Source organism: Aythya marila (assembly GCF_965140915.1).
Source record: "Aythya marila genome assembly, chromosome: 2".
In the NCBI taxonomy this organism is placed as follows: Eukaryota; Metazoa; Chordata; class Aves; order Anseriformes; family Anatidae; genus Aythya; species Aythya marila.
The window spans coordinates 138,535,659-138,562,365 of NC_139043.1; the positions used below are offsets into that span (position 1 = coordinate 138,535,659).

Here is a 26,707-nt window from a genome sequence, read left to right on the forward strand (position 1 = left end):
GATGCTCATCTTTTTCCACCGACTGCAGAAGGACCTGAAGCTAAGTGGGCTGAACTTCCCAGCAGAGATTTCACTGTCATTCACATTTCATTTCACTGACTAATGGCTAGGTCAGACTGAATCTAGCCTTCAGATGGCTAGAACTGCATAAGGTGAGTCCTACTCTAAACTTTTACTCTATGACATTCTCATACTCTAGCTGCTGTAACAACTTACATGATGCAAGGGGGGTATGCTTTGTAGGGTAGGCAGACAGATGCTTCGAGCAGTACTTGTTTTGTAGACAGAGGCTCCAAAAACATACTTGACATAAATATCTAAGATGATTAATTAAGAATCTGCAGAAAAATGAGGGCTATCCTGCTATTATTTACAAGAGGTTTGAACTTTATTTTATTTATTTATTTATTTATTGGTACATTCAAGCTGCAAACTGTGGTCACTCAATGCATATGAATTCTTACCATCACTTTTAAGTTGCCTCTAAAGATTTCTTTTATCACCGTTTATTACATTTAAAACTCCTTAACCACATAAGAAAATTACTTTTGGCTTAAATTTCAATACAATTACCTTTCAGTGGCTGAATTTCCAGCTTTGAGATTTAAGGGGATTTTCTGGGGTTTAATGCTTTTTTGTACATATGTGCATTTAGCATTACTGTACGGTTATGCTATAGGAAATGAGGCACTGAGAACACCAGCTTCTTGTTAAATTCAATCAGCAGACAAACAACTGTGTCTTTGTCATAGAAGCCCAAGTTCAAATACATAAGGATCAGATAATGAAAAAGGGGGGGGGGGGGGGGGGAAGTATCTTGTATGACACAATATGCTTTCACTTTATTTAAGAAGCAAATAGACAAGTGTCTAAATCAGATACTCTGGAACTAAAGCAGCTTAAATGACTGCATTTTAAAGCCTAAAACATGTTTAAGCAGTGGGATTTTAGAACAACTTACACATTAAAATTAACTTAAAATCAGCCTTTTTCTGTTAGCATTTAAAAAATGGAAGAAAATAAATAAATAAAATGGCCCTAAACTCCAGAATTTAAAAATAAATAAATAAATAAATTGATGGGGAAAGAAGGGTTAAAGGAGAAAGAATCAGAATTCATTTTCAGAAACAAATTACCATCTCAACATCCTTGTCTTTTATGTTCTGAATATGTAACAGGAAGCGGTGAATTGTCAGAGGTATGTATAACTATGCCTAAATTATAGCTATAAAGCCAGCTAGCCTAATTCTCAGAGAACTTCTAGTTAGAACCTACTCAGATTACATGCAGATAATAAAAAGAATTAAGCTAGGAAGCTGAAGGTTTTTTTTTTTGCCCACACATTACTTAAACATGAATCCAATTACTGAAGTTTCATGGAGTGGCTGTCTCACTCCATCCAGTTTCTGTTAAAACAAAGATGATATAGCTGTACGGCAGTGTTGAACAGTCCTGAATTAATGAGGGCAAATGAAATCTCTTCTACAATATCATTCTGCTGTGGGAGGAGTTGTAGGGGAATCACTTTTAGTATAATAAAAATGATGGTGATATAATGAATAATTATTACGGGATTTTATAGCTGGAAGGCATGGTAGTTATTTCAAAGCTATTTGTAACCAACAGCCTTATAAAAAGCTAGAATGCATTGCATATGTGCAGAAGGTAACTAGGAGCATGTATTAAATCCCAACATCTGAAATAACGAACGGATGTTTGTTTCTACAGTAACTACCTCTTTTTCAAATGTGAGCTGACAAGCAACTAAGTAAATTAATTATCAGCATTTTAAGAAAACAGAAAGGAGGACTTAAAAAATAAACTGCCATGAGATGAGAGCCCTCCTTTCTCTGACTGACAGCTATATCATTCTCTTCCTTCCAGCAGCAATCTGTTTTTCTGTTGAAATGTGTGGATGGACCTGCCCTGGTAGATTAATTAGTTCCAGTTGCCATTCAAAAAAGTGCTAATGCCCAAGAGCAGAGCCCCCAAAAACAAGTACTGCCAATGCTTTGGATGTGAGAGAATGGGATTCTAAATACCCAGTCTCTGGATTCCTGTGATAAAAGAGCAAACAATAGTTGCTCATTCTGTATTTCTTATGAAAAAATAACTAAACAGTTCTGAAAAGGATAAATTGATGAAGAAGTGGCTGAGTGGGCATCTGGCAGCCAGCCAAGGCCAAGCCACCGCACTTAACCACAGGCAACAGTCACGAGATGACGTGTGAACATCCATGTGGAGTACACAAGTGGGAGATGCACCTTAACATGGGTCTGTCCCTATATACAGGACTAACTGTTCTGGATACAGCTTGGAGAGGGTGACCTGCAAGTAGCAAAACAGCTCCTTTCAAAGTCAGTCTACTTTTTTAAGCAAATCTAAGCAGTTAATTCAATATGAAAAAAAAAAAATAAAAAAACAAATGAAAGTTAAATTTCTTAGTTTTATTAAGAAGTCTTTGAAAGGTCCATTTCTACGTACTTTTTTTTGTAAAGTTTGGACTTCTTAACTTAGCAAGATAGATAGAATTTAGCAAGAACTTCAGCAGTATGCTCTCACATTTACATGCACACATATTCATTTCAGAATAGTGCTTGTAAGAGTCATTTTAAGACACAATGAAAAGCTGAAAGATTAGATTCCTGTCTATATCCTTTTAATAAAGTCATGGCCCTTCTCTTCTACCAAGAAGGGCCAGGCTTGTCTCGTTAGCAGTACAGTGATGCAAGGGCCCAGAAGTCCAGGCTCAGGGTCCGGTGATGGTTCCTGCAGCCGGTGCCGTAGGTGCTGCAGGGCCACACTGCTGGCACTGCTCACTCTGTCCAGGGAAGCCAAGAATCACGTCCCCAGTGTGGGCACCGATGTTCCTTACCAGCCTGTGCCTAAGGGGTGGAAGCAAAGGAGGGGTTGCTGCAGGTCTTTTAACATGCTCCCCACAAGAAGGGTGATACAGAAGCCAGTGAGATGAAGTATCACCCAACAGAAGTGGCTACGCTGGGTGGCAATGTAAGTGCGGCCCTGCCTTTGTAGCCCAAGTCCGGTGGGCTCTGAAATACTCCCAGGTGTAAACATTATTTGGATTTGGGGAACAGGCAATTAGCCACTTACATAATGTGACCCTACATTAGCTACCAGTTAGTAGGCAAGCATTAGTTTCTTAAATGTGATTGATAGAGCTGCTGTATTTTTAAATGCTCAGCCACAAAACAACTTTAAAGAACTAGCTAACTAGTTCTTAGCTTTTCTATATAAAATAAATGAATAAGTCACTGATGCAGGAAGACTACATCCAATATCCATAACTTCCTATATATTCTTCCTAAAGACTCTTCCTAGTCTTTATTCTGAAAAAGAATAAACTAAGATATGCATTGTAACAAATGTTTTAAAATACAAGTGATGTACTGAAAAACTACTTGTTTAAAATGAGGTTTTCCTTAAGAGCAGGGTTATTACATTTCAGTTTTTAGGAATTTAAAGGGACAATGCAACCAACACTTAACGCCTGCTTATTGTAACAGTATAATACTGTTGGCTTGAATCCATTAATGAAATAATCTTTGTCAGAAGAGTGTCTATAAAGAAGGTTCTTAAAAGACCCCAAAGACATTATAGCACTGATGGTTTACCATTATGTGGTATAGCAAAGTTTTATTCAACCAGTTCTAAAAGCAGACATATGGAGTCCATTAAAACACTCTCTTTTTTGTGGTGTAATTCTGAATGGCTGTATTATGCTACTTATTTAAAATATGGATCGTAACTTCCACCACCAATTAATAAGAGTTCTACACATCGCATGCAATTTGTAAGATGTAGAGACTTTGTCATCAGCACCTAACACTTGAACAACATCAAGAACTGTATTTCAGCTAACTGTAACAAACAAAAGATTAACATGATGAGAACTGAAGAACTTTGACACTAAGTCAGGGACACACAAGTTAGCTGCTGTTACAAGTCAGCAAAGAGGTTCCTCTCCTATAAATCTTCTGACATTTTGAACAGTTTTTTTGTGTTTTTTTTTTCTAAGTATACATTTCTATCTTCTGTCACACATGCATAACCATACTCAACCACAGTATTCCCAAGTAAGGAATTTACATTTAATTTTATAAACAAATATTTTTAAAAAAGAATCTTAGTGACATATGAAACTAATCAACTCAACTGATCCCTCTTCCATAGTAAAAACTGCTTTCACTGCTACTTCCTCTCAGTGCCATGTTCTGCACACTTATTCCCGCATCGTCTTTTCCCCCATTCCTTTCTTTACTATATTCTTTTGGACTTCCTGATTAAAGCAGTTAGGCCTCAGCCTTATATGTAGTTCCTGAATTCAGCACAAACCTACAAAATTCTTGCAGGTTTCTTCAAGATCAGGGTTATGATAGAAGAACCCAAGAGGCAAGGGTCAGGGTGCATGCTCAAGGTTCAAGTGGCTATCTTCTTGCAGAGCATCCTACCTAAGTAACAAACAGAAAAGAAGTAAAGCTTAAGAGTTATCCAAAAAAGTATATCTGCTTTGCACCTGCACATGTACTTATGCATGGATGGATTTTGAGTCAAAAACTTCACAGCAGAAACTAACTAGAAGAAAGCAAGACAGGAAGGCTTGTTTATTTTTACTGAGAATTCTTTTGCTTGCAAATTCAGCTAAAACAAAATAACTATTGGGTTTAGTAAGTTTCTCAAGTAGCTAAGGAGAAAGATTTTAAAATACATAAATGGAAGTAAAGTAGCTTCCTTGTCTTAATGAAAACTTCAATTTTTCAGTTCCTTTAGACCACCACATTCAATTTAACATAATAATATCATGCGCTAAGAACTATGAGGTTTTACCATGAGTCCTAAGGGAATCTGATAGTTAGCAAATGTGGTATCTCACAGATATGCTGGCCAATAAAAATGGATACACTGAAAATGGGAGGCAAGAGAGGCAACAGGACATTTAAAACTGTTCTCCTCATATGCCCACCTTCAGCCTCTGAAGTGTTACAGGGCCCTGAAGATGCAAATACACAAGGATTTGAGCAGACCTGTGTCTCACTGAGCCCATCACCGGCTTGGGCTCAGCTCAGGAAGAGACCAGGAGCAGATGACGACACGCTGGAAGATGTGGGCAGTCAATACTTATCAGCACGTTAAATATTGCAAACAAAGCTGAAGCCAGGCTTAGGTGAATGTAAGGTTCCCAGTTTAACCCATCAGGTACCATCACCAGCACTACTGCAACTTTTTCCTTTCCTATTTTTGGCCTTGCTGGCTTTATTCTGAATGGGAAAGAGAATGATCATCTCGACATGTAACCAAGAAAAGACCTTCCTTTAAAACCAGCTCTTCCTTTTTATCTCCTTTGTGTACTTATAAAACCTTGAATATGTCATGCAGTAATCATATAACCAAGAATTAACAATTGGACTATAATGCATAGCAAATGTTCTTAGATGAGTCACTGTATTCTTTGTATTCTTGATTTGTTGGATTCTTTGCTGAGCAATCACCAGCTAATTACTGGGCTAACTATAGAACACCAAAATTGTTACATCTGCTCAGACCCGTCTGTTGAGGAAAAAAAGGATTTCTCATTACAGATGCAAGTTTCATATTAGAGTTAGAATGAAAGTTTATGCAGTGATAGTTTTCAAGAGATCTCATTACAACTTTCCTTCAACTATTCACAATTTTTCTCATAAACGCGTCCTTTATGTTTTTAAAAGAAATGAACAACGATATTATCTGCCCACCATAATACTACCTTCAGACTACTCTCCCAGGCCTTGTAATACATGTCAGCAGACTTGGGTTCCACAATTCAATATCTGGAAAATTCCAGTATATCAAATAACACTACAAGAACAGAAACAATCTTTCTACAGAACATGGGGTACAATTTTTTTCATTGCTTTTGCAACCCACGCACACATTTAGACCTACACATAGTGAGCACAGAGTAATATCAAATGTTGTTGCAGAAGAATTTACTGGTCTTCTAACCCAAATGAAAACCAGCACAGTGGACAAGACATAGAGTTGCCCACTGTACAGCACCTTGGGATTCAAAATGAACAGTGCATTGCAACTGTATATCCAGGAGCACTTGTGGAGCATCTTTTGCTACATTAGTGACCTGTTAAAATCATCATTGTCTCCACATATCTCTCTCTACTGACAGTTGATCGAATGGCAAAGTACTTGCCAAAAAAGGCCTGGCTTTTGTTCAAAGAAAACAATGTAATATGGATAAAAAGCAGCCTATCTGTAAAAAGGAGTTTTTAACAGTAGCAGCAAGAAGAAAAGTAAAGAAACCTAAACATTTTTTTCTGAGGGTTTTCTCTCTCTCTCTCTCTTTTTTATTTTATTTTATTTTAGTTTAGTTTAGTTTAGTTTTAAGAAACAGTAAGAGAAATGTCTACTACTGTTACAGATACAGGTACCACTGCTGGTAGATATTAAGTTTCCAATTATTTGTTATAACACAGCTGAGAGTGATTAGACAGTTTACATATGACTGCTAGGAGCCCGGTGCACATTATGTAGGCCATCAGGTCCTGCAGCCTAAACACAATTCTTGATTTAATGGATAAATGAATTTTGCTAAACCACTTCAAATACAGGAATGTTTTCTGAATCTGTGCACAGGCTGTTAGTGTATTTCCATGGAGTCTCATTCCAAAGAGATCATAACACACTAATAAATGCTGCACCCCAAAATCACTTATCAATTAATTAGATGCCCTTTTTTTGTGACTGCTTGTAAGCTTCTACACTGATGTCTCATTTGGCAATTATTTTTCCTTTTACCTAATATTGCTTTCAATAAAAGTTGATCGCTTCTTATGAAAAAGTTTTGTTTTAGTGTGTCATTACCCCCCACACCTCTATTTCTCTGCCTAGCCTCCCCACATACACACTGGAAAACATTCCTATTTTCCTCCACCAAATCCACTGGATCATTTCTCATCTTCCCAAAATACCATCTCTATCCTGAAAGCCCATATACTGAAAGATCTTAAGGACAAACTCTATATGACAGAAAGGGAAGCTTTATTAAGAAAGAGCTTTTGGTATAAACAGAATGAAACTCTGCAGTACAACTTTTGAAATGTCACTTATAATGAAGGCCCTTGATCAATATTTTGCCCTTCACCAATTTAAAGCAGAAGTCTAGCACCTTAACAGTGTTAGTGCCAATCCAAGAGGAAAACATTACATGGAAAAATGAAAATTGTGTTCAAAGGCCTTCAAGCTTCCTTTCCACATGCACGCTTCTCACAGATGAGCTACAGATTAAAGTACATAGGCTATTAGCTAGAGTATACTTTCTAGTTTGGAACCCAACCAAAGTTTGGAGGAAGCATGAACTGAAAACACTTTACATGGGACTTCATGTGAATTGATATTAATTGATCTCAGAGACAAGCACACAATTAAAAATGTATATGTAAGGCACCAACATCTCATGTTGTTAACCTATTTTTTTTTTTAATCTAAATTAAAAAGCCAAGTGATATTTTAAAGACCACATTTCTTGTAGCACATTCCTATAACCAGTTCATTGTAGAGGTTGGTGCAGTCCATTTTCCAACTGAATAAGACTTACTAATTGACTTAATGTAAGGCTGTTGAGACCATTATGTTCATGACTCTTAAGACTCATTTATTGGATGCTATGGGATCAATAGGATCAATTCTCTCCTTAAATGAAGTGAGAAACTCTCACATTAAACTTGGGAAGAATAACTAGTCCAAAATTAGAAGATCACAGTAAAATAGATGAGCTTGGATTTACTGTTTCTTTGAGTGGAATTTATATGTATATTAATTATTCCCTCTGTCAAACATAGCTATTCTCATCACTGAGGAATCTTTTTCTTTTGTAAGACTAACTGGAGAACTCTTCACATTCTTTAAATTGCCTCAATTCTGGATTCAATGAATATTTAGCTGAAGGCAATAAAGCCACTGGCCCTATCTATTTAAGCTATGTCCAACAAGATGTGATAGGCATCAAGACATAATGTGAAACGGTTGAGATTTCTTAATGCTTTTTGCTCCTAACCCCAAAATAAACCAATAGCAGATGAGCCTTGTCAACAATTTGCTAGTTGCTTAGTACACTCTGACTACCATGTTCTAGAATGCACTCTATATATCTGGTTGGTATTAAAATGCATAATGAAGAACATATTTACATCCTGTATTTTTCCAATCCTATTCACTATATGACAGGATTAATGGGCCTACAGTTCACGTCAGGAGCCAAATTGTTCTAATAAAATAAGAAGCAGCTATCTACTGAGAGGCTGGACACGGCACAACTTGTTTATTGCCAAATCTGAAACAATGCTAACAAAAGAGAGTTTTACTAAATCTCATTCATGCCCATAATATTTTACATGCTAAAACTATGCTGAGTAAATAAAATTCAGAAAGCTGAAGGAAATTCTATTCTCTTATTTTCATTGAGCATTAGGAACGAGTTTGGCTCGGTACTGCAAACAACTTGTCTTCTAGATCACCTCAGCTACTTCTAAGATACCTAAAGACTCATCATAATCTACACAAGATATGGAAAGTACTGTGCAAACAAGCAAAGGAACAGTCATACTAGAAACCATGAAAATCACTGCCTATGTGAAGTTTGTTCACAGACATATATAATCCAACAGTCACATCAAAAGTGAGCCAGTGGTGATATTCTCATTCCACCAAGGTCAATGGAGGATGTGCCTCAGCCTTAGCAGGGTCAGAATTCTTCCTGTATCTTTCTCTTGAAGAACCTACAGACCAATTTAAACAAATGAAACTACCCTGCTTTAAAGTCCAAGAGGCATGTTTTAACCATCATGCAGACTCTGCACATCTCCTAAAAGAAGTAAATTCAACTATATTATCTAGTTCTGTTCCTACATATATTCTGCTATTTTGTTCTCATGTTTATAACTTGGAAGGTCTGATCCTTAGTATTCTATATTCTATGTATGAAAGAAGACATCTCAAACTCGCACTATTCCCACACTACAAAAATACACAGCTTACTGCAGGATCTCACTTTAATTCGATCTCAACAGCACTATGCTTTGCATCCTGCTTGTACTTAGCACATTCAAAACATCTTCCAAATCTGTCAGTCTTTCCCTTTTGTCAAACCAAGGTATCAGAGTTAGAGATATCAAACAAAGATGATGGACCAGACTTTGAAATCTTGAATTGGAACACATGTAGTCATTTGCTGTTCAGATACGTATAGCTTTATCTCCTTATCTTGCAGAAGTCGCATTAAAAAAAAAAAAAAAAAAAAAAAAAAAGGGAGCTTCTTTATTTCATATCAAATCACAGCAAGATGAGTCTCAAGGAAGGTTGTCACTTTATGAGCATAGGAGCTTTTTTTTTTTTTTTTTTTTTTTTTAATTAATCGAAATCTGAATTTCCTCATTAAAAAAGAGAAAAAATAAAAATGTAGTTTACCTGTGTACTCTGCATGCTTAGCATTCAGGATATTTCAAACAGAAACTGAAATTACTATTTAGCAAGGGGCTACTCATTTTTTCGGTAATTCTGTGGAAATGCAAATACAGTCTGAAAAACAGGAAAGTAAGATGTTTATAAAAAGCTGAAAGCTACTTGGCTCACATTACATAGATGAAGTTTCTAATGTGAATAATAAGGGACTCAAGAATTAAAGGAAAGACACTGGCAGCTCTGAGGAGGTAAAGACAAATACACTATATACATTTTCTATTCTTAATGTAAGGAATACACATTTCTTAATTTTGAGAATGCCTTAAGTTTTTAAATCTGTTTCCATTTTCAGATAAGTTATAGTAAAAATCAGTAAGGTGTTCACCTAAGTACCTCTAAAAGCAGGCCTCTTTGATAATATACTCACAGCTAAAGTCTGAGGTGTCTCAAGTCTTTTGTCATTTCAAAATCTTAATCATATAATTATCTTATTTAGATATGAAATAAGATGTAATTCCAGTTTTATGCAAATATAAATTGTTCACACTGCTGTTAAGTCAGTCTACTGCAAATAACTACTTGCATATGAAGAGTTTCATATTTGTGTCTGAAAAATTAGTAAAACATGTCAGGATAAAAACACATTTAAACACTTCTGGGCGCATCTTCTCATGAGAACACAGAAGATATCACATCAGCCAGAACAAACCCTTTCTAAATCTCTTTGATCATTTGCATGGATGCAACGTTCTACATGCAGATGTTTGCTCAGTCAGTGAACCTGAGGAGGCAGGAAACTAATTTATGTGCTTATTATCCTTCATAATAACTGTATACATGCCTAGAGATTAACACTCTAGGACCTCTTAGCAATGCAAATCACTGATACAATTTAAAATGCAGTGTGATAAAACACTACCCTATGCAACAGAGCAATTGAGGCACAGAAACAAAACAAAAACATTCAGTTCCTGTTTAAGCTGTTAATGCTCAGCATTTATTTACATAGGGGAAAAAGGGAGAGAGAGGAGAAAAAAACTCTTTGCAGACATGCACAAAAAAAAAAAAAATCCATTATGGGGGTGGTGGGATAGAAGAATCTGACGTTTAAGACATACTGACCAGCTCTGTTGGTAAGAGAACCAGGCACCTTGGATTCAAATTTCATGCTCTCACCACTAAACCACAATCCCTGCAGAGCATTTAAGTAAAGCTATAAAATGGAACATCAAACACAAAATGCAAAGCTCTAGGATGTATTTGAATACTATCAAACATTCAGCTAATCGGATTTCTCCTTGGCTAAACATACATAAACAAAACAGTGAAATTATTCCATAAAGTAGAATATCATGGAGATCTTTACATGGTTTCTACATGGAAAGAGCAGATACTGTTTCTGTTACAAACTAAGCATGAATGACAAAAATCAAGAAATGAATTAACACAGTAAAAAGCAATGATGAAAAACAAGTCAACAATGTTTGTGGCTAAACAAAATGGGTAAAGCTTAGCCAAAGTTTCAGAAGTTAGCAGTGAGAGACATAAATGAGAAAGAAGGATAATATTAAATGGTTCTGACATTAAATCATTCCAATACAAGCCTCTTAAGAGACATGTTATTCCTCCACAGCACTGCATTTCACTGTTTGCCTTTTCTCATTACATTTCTGCTAGACTAAGGTATTCTAAAGAAAAATCAAGTCCTGAAAGGCACATACTATACTAAATCTCACAAAAATCTAGAATCAAATACCATTTGATGTATATTGTTTTTCTATGAAAATAAGAACTTTGTAATTAAAGTTTTACGTGGAAATTGATATACTGAGCAAAAGCACTACTCACTCCAGCAGCAGTGAATAATGGTTCAAAGAGAGGTGTAAGAAACTTCTTGTTGGTAAAGGCAAATGCATATTTTCACTAGTTTTCCTGACCTGTCATACTCGACTCTAAAAATGAAAGCATAAGATAAAATAGTTCCTGTGAAGGTCTATAATTTTTGTAAGTGTAAATTGTTTTGATTTCCATATAAAAAGATTTCCCATGTTACCCTGCAATAGCCAGATCTACAAGACTTGGCAGGAATGTCTATAATGGCCTGTGGTGGTGAACATTTGTTTTCTTCTAGCCTTCTTCCAGTTCATTGTGATTTGTTTTTTTCAGAAGCACTAAGCATCTCCTGTCCTCCTTTTACCTGTCTTTTACCTTATAGAGGAACTCAGGCATTTATAACAACAGGACTTGGTATTACACCTCTAAGAGATAACCCTTCACTTCAGAGAGGTGCATAGGAAAGCGCTGTAAGCACCTCCAAAACACAAAACAGAATAAAAAGTGATTTTCAAGGAGATCATCATAGCAGGCATGCTATACTCTTAATAACAAGAGTATGAGGCTACTGAGTTGGCTGACCCCTCATTACCAAAAACACAGATCATAAGAGATAAAAATACCCCTGTGCAACAAACCATTCCACTGAGTCTTCTCTTGGATTTTGAGGTGTGATGCACTTTTTTTTTTTTCAGCTCTCTCCATCTACAGATATGAATGACGTGTAGCTGTTTATCAGATAGAGTGCTTACAGTGAGCTCCCAATGAGGATAAAAGCAACAGAATGCACATGAAAAAATGTTAAGACTTTAGTAATTAGAAAAAGCCAGCTGCTGCTAATAAGGAGAAGGAATGTTAAACTGGGATTCTTTTTTTTCTTTAATTTTTTCTTTAAAGTTTTCTGCCACTAAGACACAGAAGCCAAGTAAATCACACGACTTTCTCACTATATGATTGCTGGTAGAAATCCATGCATGGAAAAACTACTGCAGCTCATCTGGTAGGAACACAAGCCCTAAATGGAGGTCTTCATTCAGGTCAAGCTTTGGCAAATTCTAATCCTTCTCAGGTGACATTACTTGTATTCGACCACATCCCAGTTGATCTCTTCAAATATTTTCCTTCCTCTCCTCCTTAAGCCTTCCAGAGTGTGTTTAAGTAGCACAGACTAATGTTATTTTACCCAATGAGCCTCATATTACACCAGGCTCAATATGCAGTAGTTTCACTTAGCGGCTGCTTGGAAAGCTATTAAGAGAAAACAATACGAAACCAAGTCTGTCTTCAGATTCAGGTTTAATAGAGTCACATTTCAACCCCTTTCCAAAAGCTGAAAAACTCTGCATGTATTTATGCCACTGCTAATGTTACAAAAACTAAAAGTTGGAAGCAGCAAGACTTTTTCCAGGAGTCTGATGGAAAGAACAAAATGGAATGAAAAAAGAGTTTGAGTTCTCAGATAGAGCATTAGAAAAGTGAACTACAGCTCTAAAATAAGAGAAATGCCTGACTTTCAGTCTTTCTGTAGGATCTGACAGTACTATTGTACGAGTGCAATATTCACCAGAGCAAGCACCACTTCAGTGGTGTTCACTACACCAGAGTCCGTTTTTCATTATCCACAGACTTACAAGAAAATGTGTGAGAGCGGAGTTAGTTCTAGTATCCAAATTATTTCACTCACAAGCCACTCTATGGTATTTGGAAAAATATTTATCTGGAAAGAAAAAACAAAACAAAACCAAAAATAACATTGGGGAACAAGGAATTCCCATGATGTAAAATTAACATGATGGAAAACCTGATTTTTATGTTACTTAGTAGCTTTAAATGATACAAATCACCCAGGTAAACCAAGGTTTTCATCTTCTTTTTGGTTTTGCCTCCTACATTTCACTCACTTCCCCTGTGCAGTTCTATTTGTGTTTTTTCGTTTGTTTGTTTGTTTTCTTTTAACATAGGTGGGAGAAGGGAAGTCAGAGGTGGAACAGGTGCTATTTAAAGACTTCTGCTGGCCAAGGAGTCTTGCTGAGGGGAGAAATGACAGAACTGGGAACTCCTGGGTCACCGCTGAATATGAGGAAGCTCCTGTAGGTTGCTCAGTACTCTTAACAAATTTAAGGTTATTACTGCACAGGATTTAGTGCATGTATCCTAGGGATTCCTGAAGGGCACAGGCTCCCCATGTTTCTTCTCCATGTTTCTTGTCTCCTTCTTGTGCCCAAACAGGGACAAGCTAGGTACCTAAGACATTACCAAACCAAACTACCTTTCCCAGAATCCCATGATGGCTGAGGCTGGCCAGGCTCTCTGGAGGCCACCTGGTGCCACCCGTGCCCAATCAGGGACACCCAGAGCAGCCCAGCACCCAGCACCATGTCCAGACGGCTTCTGAAGGACTCCAAGGAGGAGACGCACAGCCCACTGTGGTGACAGCACCGCGCCTGCTAGAGTTCAATAAGTGTTTGGACAACACTCTCAGACATGTGGGCTGATTTTGGGGTGTTTCTGTGTGGAGACAGGAGTTGGACATGGTGATCCTTGTGGGTCTCTTCCAACTCAGGATATTCTGTGTTTTTATGATCATCTTTATGGCTCTGTGTTGAACTCTCTCCACTATGTCCATGTCTCTCCTGTAGTGAGAGACCCTTGGGAATTACATATATTTTACTACTACAAATCTTTACAGCAGTAGAGGTGCACAACATGTAGCACTAGCTAGCCCACAGGTTATATTTATGGAAAGATTTTGCAAGATTCTTATGTGGTGGTTTTACCGTGCTGGGCAGCTAAACCCCACAACCGCTCTCTCACTCCCCCTCCTTTAGATGAGGAGGGGGAGAAGTAAAGCAAAGAACAACTCACGGGTTGAGATAAGGATAATTTAATTAAAGGGAAATAATTATAATCATTAAATAAAGACTACCATGAACTAAACAATTTAACTAAGGGGAAGTAAAAGGGTAAAGGGGAAAAAGGGAGGAAAACAAACAAACAAAATAAATGAAAGCTATATGGAAGTGCAGAGGAAAGAAATTACTCTCTACTTCCCACAAATGAGCGATGATTGACCACGTCCTTGAAGCAAGGCCTCAACGCACGCAGCTGGTGTTCGAGAGGAGGACCAACGTCTTCTCAACGAGAGCCCACCCCTCCCCTCTTCTTCCTGTTTCCACCTTTTATTGCTGAGTGTGACACCACATGGTATGGAATATCCCTTTGATTGGTTTAGGTCAGCTGCCCTAGTGATGTTTCTCTCCTCACTTTTTTGCCCACCCCCTAGGAGGGTTAGAGAAAGGCCCAATGCTGTTCCACTGCTGCTCAGCAGTAGACACAACACTGGTGTGATAACACTGCTGTTCCAGCTACAAGTACAGAGTACGGCACTGAATGGGCTGCTGCCGGGAAAGTTAACATTCCAGCCAGACCCAGTACATCTTATCAGTTTCACAGCACACAAATTGCATTGAAGCAGTTAACAGTTTTCTGGTTTTGTTTGTTTGTTTTTAGAATAGCAATTATTGTAGAAAACATAAACTGAACACAGCAAACTTGCATAAGTATAGAAAACACTATAGGTAGCTCTTTAGGAAAATAAAGAACAATAAAAAAAATAACACTAAAAATGTGTTTGTAATTTTTCTCATTTTACTTTGCAACTTTCCAGTTGCAAGTATTTCCTAAAATGTATTTCCTCAAAAAAAAAAACTTTGAAGGCCAACAGTGAAGTCCAGCAATATCTGAGACTGAATAAAAGAGTTACAGTGAGCAGTTATGTGGTTTTATTAGCTTAAGAAAGAAACCATGACCACTGTCATCTCAGCATCAGTGAAGTCATCGCAGTCCTGCAGACAGCACTGCTGCTGTGAGAAATACAGCTGGAACCCAAAATACAGAATCATCTAGGTTGGAAGAGACCTCCAAGATCACCAAGCCCAACCTCTGACCTAACACTAACCAGTCCTCCACTAAACCATATCACTAAACTCTACATCTAAACGTCTTTTAAACGACCTCCAGGGATGGTGACTCAACCACATCCCTGGGCAGCCCATTCCAATGCCTAACAACCCTTTTGGCAAAGAATTTTTTCCTAATATCCAACCTAACCTAAAATACCTCCTCAGAAGCACCTTCAAATTAAAAGTACATTTAAATTACTAACTCCCATACTGCCATGACATTAATTTTTTCATACCAAAACACTGCTTCGCATTTGCATAAAACAGGAATTTATTTAGTTACCACTGTCTTTGATGCATACATGTGCTAACCAAAATTTTTACACGTGGACAGACTGACAATGAAAGCAATGCCTCTGTGATCCGGCATGTACCCACATACCAGTATGGCAGGCTTCCCCGCTCTGTACTATGCCAGGCATACATCCCAAGCATGCTCCACATGACCTGTCCATGTGCAATCAGTACTTGTTGAACATCTTAAAACCACCAAAGGAGACAAGCATCTAGACCATGTACACTCAGATGGCCCAGGAGCCTATCTAACATGAAGGTCTCTACCACCATCAGCTGTTGCCCCAGGAGCAGATGACCAGAGCGCAGACACACAAACACCTTACTACGAAAAGTTCCGTTCCTCCTTACATCAACTTTCCTCACAAGTGGCAGTTCAGCAAAGTAGGGGAAACAAGACTGGCTGTTTCGGGGAAGTCAGAAGGCCAAATTTAGAGGTGAAACCACCTACTGAGAATGCTCCTGATGAAGGTATTAGAACACATAATTCCATGAGGCTAGATAAATAATCCAACACCCCATGAAACATTATTTGCTTTTACATCCCTTGCAAGAGCGAAGCATCCCAACACAGAGGCCATTTTAAAGTATTTTGCAATAACAGGCAATAACTTTAAACAAACTGAAACAAGAAGCTGCTGTCTCATGTTGTAAGCACAACCTAAGGCATCTTGGAGGCATTATAGTGCTCCTGCTGAGTTACAGTTACTTTTGTGGAGTCAAAACTGAGTCTATGCCCACCATGTTATTAGCATGCACTGTGTAAAATGAGACATAGACCAGGTCTGAACTAGCTGTCATGAAAGGCCAAAGAACATTTCTGCTAGTGGGGGGAAATCCAGCCTAGATTCTGCTCTGGTGACTTCAATTCAGGGTTTCTTCCTTGGCTGTTGTCTAAGTAATGCCAACACTGCACAGCCCCATTGTAGCTGGGATCCTTAAATGCTACCTCATTATAGATAATGTGAAAGATGATTAAACCATAATTCCCATTCAAAAGAGTGTTAGCTACATGATTGCCAGTAGATTCAACAGGAAAGTCAGTAGGTTTATAATAAAAACATATCTATCAAAAATTTTGCAGCAATTGAAAAAAGAAATGTGCAAGTCGGTAATGCCTATCTTTGCTAAGCATAGTTGCTGTTTCAGTGGTTTCCAACCTGCCCAGCAAATTTCAGAACGGACATGCTGGCTGTTGTCAGCCCTGCTATACATGTGCAGATTAATCTGTGCATGCACAACAGCCATTTGTCTGATGTGGCTGTTTTTGGTGGTTTTTTTTGGTATGTCAAAGGTGGCAGCCATACGGCTGAAGAGACCATGCATTAGTGCAGAGTATATATTTGTCTGTAACATATTTGAGCCAGTATTTCAACTCTGGAAAAAAAAAAAAAAATCTGGATCAGGAAGTTTATACTTTGCTGCACCACTGCAATTCTCTATCGGAAAAGCTGTTGTCCCTCTACAGTGTATATCTGTAGAAGTTTTTCCCAGTATACACAGAGGCACAGGTATTCATTGCTGCAACCTACGTGGGAGTTAGTAGCAACCTCTCAGTGATTTAAACAAAATAAATACATTTTAGACAACACCTAGAAGCTTACATTCCCAGAACTATTTATCTTTTAGGTCTCTTACTCTGTCTCACTATATCTACATTTGTGTCTGTTTTTTCCTCAAGGCGAAGAAAAGCTTGATGTTTCATCAAAAAAAATAAAAGTTTCTGCAAGGTAAATTTGAGACTAGTAACGGTGAGACTCTGGATTATTTTTCAGTTTACATTTTAAAAACCCCAGAGAGCAAAAATTATTATTTAAACACAGTAAAATTTTACTAGACTGACTTTTACAGCACTTTGAATCTATATTAACCATATAGAATATTTGCTGGTGCCCTCTTCAAATAGTGTTCATATTAATAGTGTTTATTCTTAAATGTAATTACAGAATTGCATGCCTGTTCTAAATATTGGCTGTAATTAATCACACTTTATTATGGTCTGGTATGGTATTGTCTGGTACCTTACCAGACAAACACCATCCCATAAAAACAAAATAACAACAAAAGGAGTGGATAGCTTAAATTCCATTCACTTATAAAAGGACAAAGTTTTGCAGATATATCAAGTATTTGGTTCTACTGAAATCAGTATTTCAAAAAGGAATACATAACTGATTAATTAATGGATGCCATGCTTAATTACTGGATACCAAACTGCATGCTATCAAAAGATGTTTAACAAGCTTCTCCTGTTATAGTGAAGCAGAAATCATGAATATCTTTGTACTGTTCACCACATCTTGACAAATGGGATCTTAAAAACCTCCCTTTTCTTTGTGATCAGGGTACTTAAGATATCTTAAGAAAAATCACTTTTTTGCTCATACTACTATTTTATTCCTTTATTTACATTCTTTCACTCCTTACAATTTGTACACTCAAGTTTAAGAGGAAAGGCCCAGAAATTTAATCACCAATACCTTCCCCACGCTACCACCCAAAATGAAATTTGAAGTGACAACTCGTCATTTAAACAACAAGGAATTCCAACAAAATAAAGTAGCACAAAGCCACATAGATTAATTCTAGCCTTGTCTTCAAGAGTATTTAAGTACTAGCATAAGGATGATGTATGCTTGTACATAAAATGCTGACGTCTGCTCCATGGACCACAGTTTGATGGATGAAGCTCAGAGGTGTGCATATGTTTGAAATCAAGGTGCTGAGATGGGGCAATCCAAAATTAAAGACATACAATTAAATTCCGAAAACCTTCTAGTTGCACAGGATGTCAGAAAATCTACAGTAAGTAGTATTGTGATTGTGATGACTCCATCACATGATGAGTTACAGTGGTTGCCTCCACCCCATGCTCAGGATATCAACCTTCATTTCAGCTAAGTACTTTCGACATACACGACACACAAACACCAATTTCTTGTAATTCCCCCTTTCCCATCTCCATGGAGAAACTATATTGGGAAGGTGGCATTAAATTCTCTGTCCATCAGACTCTCACTCTTGCCTCTCCTGTGTTTGACACCCAGATGCACCGTTATCTACCTATGGGGGAGCACACACAGGAGAGGCCACCACCCTGATCTGTTTCAACTTCACTTCTCCTCAGAGTTTTGGAGAAGTGTTAGTGAAAATGAACAGGATTGTTCACCTCATGGTAAACCATGCAACAGCTGAATCAGAGAAACATAGCTGCATCACTTTTTTCTCAATTTAGACCCACAAGTTATCTTACCGCCCACAGATATATGAAGTTTAATAGGTAAAAAAAAATAAACCCTGGTCAAAAAATGGCCTTAATGCTTGGAGCTACCTGGACAAAGCCATTGTGTAGACAGGAGCAGTAGCTGTACAACCCAAACTCCACATCTGTCTGATGGTGCTCAGAAGCAGGATCCACTTGACACTTCACTTAGTAAGGTGTATTGGTCAGAATCCAACTTTATTATAGTTGGATTCTCTTCACAACCCTTTTTCCACACACTACACCTACAATTCTTTGGGAAGAGATTTAACAGGCTTTAAACCCAATACCACTGCCCAGAAAGCAATAGATTCACTGCACATGCATAAAGCAACTTTGCAGCACCCAAATAATGCTTTCCAAAGCATTGCATCTGCTGAACAAACACTACACAGACAATGAGTATACACACCATGGCAGCACCTAATTTTGGTGTCTAAAGCAGCCTATGATGAAAGGATCAAGCTGTTACACTTGTGCATTATCAATAGCCAACATATATGAAGTCATGCTTTTCACCAAGAAAAGGATTAGCAAATACTTGGAGTCTAGACAAATACCAGAAGGTTCTCCAACTGTGCCTGAACAAATCTTTGAGGTTAAAAGAGAGGGCATATGTGAGGAAAAAAGTTATTTAATTTAGTATTATATGTCTAAAAATCAAACACACAACTAATACAAAATAAATTCTTCAGGGACTATATCTGTTAACTTTAAAAGAGCTGCACCAACATGTAATTTTAATAGCAAAGGTCAGAAGGTTGGATGTGGTGCATCTCCTCTCATTTGGTGTTGATTTCAGCTTCCCTTAGAGGCCAACAATACATATCTGAATTACACTTCAATTATAGATAGAGGCAAATGTTCATCTTATTTAAATTTTATTGAGTTTGGGGAATGCTTTATCTGATCAAAGGCAGACATCTACTATAGGGTGAACTAAATTGTACTAAAAGCTCCACAGGCCCCACTGACTAACACTCCATCCATTCTAAAAGAAAACGTAGACGTTTCTGTTGCAGATAATAATGTGTAGTCACGTGAATTCCACCCCCCCCAGTTTATAATCAAGGATGCATTTTTGGAAAGGGATGTTATGACTCAGCTACAAGTTTCTGACTTTGATGTACAGTCCACTGGGAAAAATACACAACCTGTGATGATCTGCAGGTTTGACTAGACATTGCCCTCTAATCTATGGAAACAAATCAACTTACATAGCTAAAGTTTTCTTTTTAATAATGAAAAAAAAATACCTAGATGATCAGAAATGAAATGCAGACCTCCATGGGATAGTCAGACTTTTGGCAGAAGTAGGGAGAGAAAGAAAATGAAACAAAACAAAAGAGTTTAAAGAAAGACCATTCTCTTTCTTTATGCCTTCAGTTTTGATACTGATCACCTCTTCCACATTCTATCTTTTAGAAAACATCATATTTTTTCAATAAAAGCAACTTTTATAAAACAACACCGTGCTAGTTTACTTTATCATACTAATTACACAGCCCTGTATACTGTAGCGAATACATTTAAGTGTGAAACAACATTCTTATTTTTATGACCTTATCATCCCTAATTAGTAAGCACCCTCACTTTAGGTATTTGTCATGAATTTTGACCTGCTCTAGCAACAGGTTTCAGTTAAGCCCCAGGAAGCATGCTCCCCAAAATTGGAAGGCAAACAGTTAAACCAAAGCTGTCAAGCAGATAAATATGTCCTTCATCACACTGAAGAGCACTTTGAAAATCTTCCTACAGGTTTTAATACAAAATAATAAAAGCATAGACTTACTATGTCTGACCAGACACCCATCTAGCCCAGTATCCTCACTCCAAGTGACCTATAATGGAAGCCAAATGGATGCATACAGGAAAGGAAAAGCATACATACATCAGTATTATGCTATGTGCTCCCCATTTTCAGCATCCATCATAACAAGCCTCAAAACACCTCAGGGTGTTAGATGCACGTGACCTGCTCCAACGCTATCCTGCCTGGTCTCCAGTTGTTGCTCCAGGACATCAAGTACATCACCTGTCAAACTTGCCAGGCACAGAAGGGCATCTTAAATATCACACACAGCACTAGAAGTCTACCTGAGGCAACTGAATCAAGCATCTGAACTTAGATGTCCACTTTCAATCTGAATCCCACTCTTGGCATTTTGAGCATCCCTTCTGCAAATCTTCACAATCCACTTCAGCACGGTGCATCGTTACCTAGTTTGTTATTCCTTCATTCACACAGAAGTTCTGGCTTTTGCTGAAGTTCAAGAAGCTTCCTCAGACTTACCAGACAAGAGAGCATACATAGCCAAAAATTTTACAGCTTGACTTTTCAACAGTTTCAGTATTACGATATTCTTACTCGTGTAGTAGGATGAGTATATAAATAATGTTTCATAACTAACTATCCTAAGTGGTAAGACTGAAGGATTGAAAAAGGGAAGCTACCTTCTACTGCTCACAGGTACCTGGGTAATCACTCCAGAAAGTGTTAACATGTCTTTTACAAATTGTTACGAGTATTTAATGTACAACCTGAGGAAAACATAGAGTTCAAAGTATAGCTTCCTAGTAGGATTTTAAGCCTTGATCTACAGACAAAAAATTCACTGTCCTCCAAATGTAACACATTTCAAGTTCAAAGAGAGGAGGTTAGATCAGATAAGATGTTTGGATACTATTAGACAATGAAAAAATATTCTTTATTGTATGATTTTTTGTTGTTTAAGGTAGTACATTGCTCTTTGGAGTCAGTAAAATTATTGTAAAAACAGATGTGGTATTTACCTTAATCAGGTATTTCCAGCACAGGTTTCTTTTTCCTAAGGATCAAATCCTCAATCTTTCCCATGCAGCTGAGAAGGGCTCCAAGATTACCTGCTTCTCAGGCAAGCATATTAGGAAAGCTACAGCCCTTATATCTAAATAAGTTTTCCTCTAGTTGAAAATCCATGTAACAAATTAATTACCACTGCATGGTCAAGATATCCATCTTCCATTAAGGTGATACACATTTAATCCACATAATTTTGATTCCAGCAACTACGTTCCTCCATATATGCATGTAATCCTATGAGCACCCTACAAAGAGCTATATTGGGTTGCTGACACTTGAGGAAGCTTCCCTTCCCAGGCTCTCCTATTTCTGCCTGTGGATATTTTGCCATCACAATTGTTACTTACCATTCACATATGGCCGCAGATGTAGTCCCTTTCTTTATGTACATCCAGCACAGTGTGAGAACATCCAGAGGATGAGTATTTATGGCAACCTTTATCACACTCCTTAAGTACGAACTCTTATGAACTAATTAGAGAGACAAAATTCCTACACTCACAGCTTTACTTATATCCAAGATCTGCAAGAAAATTCCAATATTGCCATATGAATGTGTCTTCTTTGCTGTTCCAGCAGCGGTCTCATCAACTCCAGATAGTCTCTCTGTACTACAAAGTCTTCCTGTCAATGCAGACACTGCTACCGTGTTGACTTTTTTGTTAGAGAATTCTTTTAGCAACTAATTTTTGGTGGTTGTTTACAATGAAACCTATATTATTTTCAGCTGATGCTTTTGCAGAAACCCATTGCTCCTCCTGGTAAACCAGGCTGACAGTCTTTATTTCTACATACCACCATTTGGATCTCAAGTTTAGGAAAGTTGTTCTCCTCAATTCTCAAAGAGGAGGAGAATCATGCTTGGTCTCTCATGACTTAGTGAAGTGCTAAGACATGAAGTTGCTCATACTGATTCCTAAGGAGAAAGAGAAATCCAAAGAAAAGATTAATTTTTTTCATTGAAGTGAGCAAGCGAATAGGTATCTAAAAGAAGTGAGAAATCAAGTTATACAATTAAACAAGAAAGGGAAAGAAGGTGCTTTGATATTAAATAAACTAGCTGTGAAATTGGACTACTGACCTTTATGGTATAAAACCCTTAAGTATATTTTAGAATAGCTTCTGAAAGAAAGGCAAGCCACCATAATCACCTTCTTAGGATGGAGACTTCCAAAGGGAGAAGTTGCTAGAGTGATTTGAGGGAAGTACAGGCTCCGGTTTGAATGAACTAGGCAAAGCAGTGTTTTAAATGAGCTGCAAAAGTAACTAAGTCGTGCAGTGGAGCTAGCAGAATCTGTTGATTGTAAAGTATTTAAAGAGTAACTTTTAAGATTGTGGCATTGACTAACAAAGCAAAAGTCAATGCCAGGTAGGATCCACATTCTAAGCACAGATTTTTTTTTTGTTCCCCTTCTACTGCAATGTTGCATGCCTTGGTTTGAGAAAGAGTTGAAAGCAGAAGGGGATACAGAGGTCTGGAAATGTCCACTCAGATTTACTAAATTCTTGTTTACTAGAGTATTCCACACACACACCAACACAGGCATATATATATACTTAAAGTTTATGGTACGCAATTTAACTGCTTTTCAGAAAAGAAAGAAGTCAGCTACACGTGATATTTGCCGTGATTCCAGACTGAATGCAATCGATTTCTACCGCACAGGAGACTCAATCTATGCCAAAAATTTTATTTCATTAAGAAAATGATATTATGGAGCATCTGAGATCATGTAACAGACAAAACAGAATGCCAGAGAAATTTTAACTGCCAGTACCCCACAGTGAATGCCTGATTATTTGCAGATGGGATATGGAAAAATTGTGAAATTATTGGAATTTTGAGTCCTGTATGAAAGCATTACTTCAGACTGCATGTGTCATGGCAAATGTCTATTACAGTTTTGAATACATTCTTAGATTTTGCTTTCAGTACTTAAAACTGGCTGTGCTTACTTCTTTAGGCTTATTAACTGGAAAAGACTGCATTCTTCAAAGCACGAACCAAAACCCTAAGGTGACAGCACAAAACAGTGCCAGTAAGTCAACTGTCAATACCGATGTTATTTTATCCAATAACTAAACTAAAACCTAATTTAAATCAATCTCCTTTGGAAAAGCCAGTTGTTCAACAAGCACAACAATTGGTCTAAGATCAATCAGCGAACATGAGATCAATTAAAACCAGCTTAAGTTTTTGCAGGAGGACAATTCACACAACTCAAGTTAGATGTCTATTCATTTCAGTACTCCCACAATGCAATCCTTAAGCTCTGTTGTAAAGCAGAAATACCACTATCACCCTCCGCTGTCTAGCCAGCACTCTAAGTAGTTCCACATTTAATTAAAGACACAGTATCCCCTTTGTTAGCACAGATAGCCTGGTCACTTTAAAGGACTGCTATCGTTTTAGCCACACACACAAAAATTAAATTCTGGAAACCATCTGTTGAAAACCCATCAAAACCAAATTGCTTTGCAATTGCATTTGTACCCACTCTGAGGCTTACACATGCATGAAAGTGCAAACTATTTTCCTTTTGCAAGTTTTGTACTGGCTTAACATTGAAGATGTCAGCTCCCTCCCCTTCCAAGGAAGGCTTTAGCACAATTTGGTGAGAAAACCCAGTTTCTTGGCAGTGGAGCCACCTGATTTCCAGTTAACTTTAGAAACAGGGGGGCAGACATGGCCCAGAAAAGCACAGGAAAAGGGGCAACAGAATAATTCGGATATGCAAATAATAAAAACATTTTACACCGAAGGTCAATCACCGCCGCCCCCCCCCCAAAAAAAAAAAAAAAAAAAAGGAATCAAACGGGAGCCCCCGATAGCCCTGACAGCTAGGGCAGAGCTGCAGTAACCTTTTTGTCCACATGGGTGCTGTACTGGCACGTCTCACCGCTCCGCCCGCACAACTCCGGCAAGCCCGGCTCCAGCATCTCTCCCGAGCCGCCCGGACCCGCACCCTGGGGCTCAGGATCCCTCCCGGGGCTCCCCCTCAGCCCAAGCCCCCTGCGCGACCACGACCCTCCCTTAAGCCCTGCGCCCCGCGGGGTTCCCTCAGGTTGCGCGGAGAGGGACCGGGGGGCGTCCTGAACAGTGTCCGCGGAGCACACCGGGGACACTGCAGCCCCCTGGGGAGACCCCCGACGGCTTCTCGGGGTGAGGGCTCGCTGCCCCCCCGGGACGAACATCTAGCCCGACGGCGCTGGCAGCGGCGGTCCCCGTCGGGGCTCAGAGTCCCCAACACGGTGTGTCCCCCCCCAGTTTCACCGCCCCCCGGGGGCCGGGCTCACCTGCCCGGGGTGCCTCCGGCGGGAGCCCCTGCTCACCTCTCTTGCTGCGTCTCCAGCGGCTGGCTTGGCAGTGGCCGTAATCCATGCAGTTGAGGATGAGCAGGGCAAAGGAGAAGAGGCGAAACTGCATCCTGGGCCGCTGGGCAGGGCAGCCTCCCTCCCTCCCTTCCTCTGGCGGCGAGGGGCGGCGGGGGCCGGTGCGGGGCTGCGGGCGGCAGGGGAGGGGGCGCCGGAGCTCGGCGGCTGCCGCAGGGCCCGGCGGGGGCTCACTCGCCTCTCACCCCCCTTCCCGCACGCTGCGACCTCCCGGCGGCTTCCAGCATCGCCCCTGCGCTGCGGGGAGAGAGCGGGGAAAAGCTGGGCTCGGGGCTTCCCTCGTCCTCCCCCTCCTCTGTTTCTCCCCGTGGGTGAAAAAATAAAAAATAATAAAAACAAATAGCAAATAAAAAGCCAGGTCCCGGCGGGAGCGGAGTCCCAGAGAGCCCCCCAACTTTTTTTTTTTTTTCCCCCTCGCTCCCTCCCGGCTCCCCGGTGCGCCCCGGGGCCGGGCTGTCAGGCGAGGCAAGGCGCTATTTATCCCGGCGCGGGGGCGCACCCCGCCCACACTCGCCCAGGTCTCGGGCACGGCGGGGCGAAGCCGCCTCCCCTATCCCCTATCCCCTACTCCCCTGCCTTCCCCCGGCGGCCCCGCCGCCAGCTCGCCCCGTCGGGCCGGAGGAGCCCCGACGGGGCGACAGCTCCGGGCCACATGCAAGCTCTGTGTCCCCCCTCCAAAAAAAATAAAATAAAATAAAACATAAAAAAAAGAGACTACAACACAAAACACCCCACCTTCCTCTCTTTATCCTCTCCTCTCGGCGGCAAACCGGGCCGCCGGTGCGCGTCCCCCCCCCGGCCGCCCCTTTTATGCCGGGGGGCGGCCGCGGCGGCGCGGGCAGCGGGGCCGTGCGGGCTCGGCGGGGATGCGCGGGACGTAGGTGGTGCTGTGCTCCCAGCCATGCCGCCCCGCCGCCCCGCCGCCCGGCCCTAGCGCCGCCCGGCGCCGCGCCCCCGCCCTCCGCAGCCCCGGGGGCCCCCAGCGCCCGCCCAGCCCTGCCCGAGCCCCCCCCGCGGGCTGCTCCCGGCCCCGCCGCTCGCTCCCGCTCCCCGCAACGCCGCCCTGTCCTCGCCCTGAGCTGTTTTGGGAAACCTCGTCCCGCTCGCTTCTCTCCCTCATTTTTCCCTTTCCCCCCCCCCTCTTTTCCTTCCCGCAGTGTGTGGTAATTAAATCTGTTTCCTTCTTTCATCCCTGGTTTTAAGACCTCGAGCCGTTTATTTTCCCCTCTTTTTTTTCTTTTCTGCCAGGTTCCTACAATCTCTCAACCTCCCAAGCCTCTTCGTTGAAACACCACTTTCATTACCCCGGGAAAATCGCTCATGAAGTCCTGAAGTATAAGTTTTGTGAGCGATTTCTAGCGGTTTCTAGCCATATCTCTATTTGGCAAAGCACTCTGCTTCCCTGGTAAGCGGGGACCCAACAGTACAGACAAGCGAGGATGAAGTAAGGAAGCACCCAGGAGGTTCTGGATGCGTTTAGCTCCAACCCATCTGTTAACTCCTCATAGCATCGGCTAAACTGACCCCACATCTGGGACACGTTGATTTCTCTGCTTCCCCACAGCACCACGGGTACCGACACACCGTGGCTCCTCGGCTGTAGAGCTGGACCTGTTGGGGTTGACCCACGAACCCCACAGGACATGGGGTGAC

At 40.0% G+C, this 26,707-nt stretch overlaps 1 protein-coding gene across 6 annotated transcripts in view; it reads right to left on the reverse strand.

Annotated features, from left to right (window-relative positions):
• RSPO2 (R-spondin 2) overlaps window positions 1–25,946 on the reverse strand; it is a 113,364-nt gene extending 87,418 nt beyond the window's left edge. The window contains exons 1-2 of one of the 6 annotated variants that reach the window (XM_082752769.1): window positions 25,790–25,946; window positions 24,959–25,291 (exon numbers count right to left, since the gene is read on the reverse strand). In XM_082752769.1, coding sequence (XP_082608895.1) covers window positions 24,959–25,088 — 130 coding nt within the window. In that variant the 5' untranslated portion in view covers window positions 25,089–25,291; window positions 25,790–25,946. Of the gene's footprint in view, window positions 1–24,958; window positions 25,430–25,789 lie in introns of those variants that run through there. The other 5 variants (XM_082752768.1, XM_082752771.1, XM_082752773.1 and 2 more) reach the window with 5 other exon arrangements.
• Window positions 25,947–26,707: the final 761 nt, after the last annotated feature.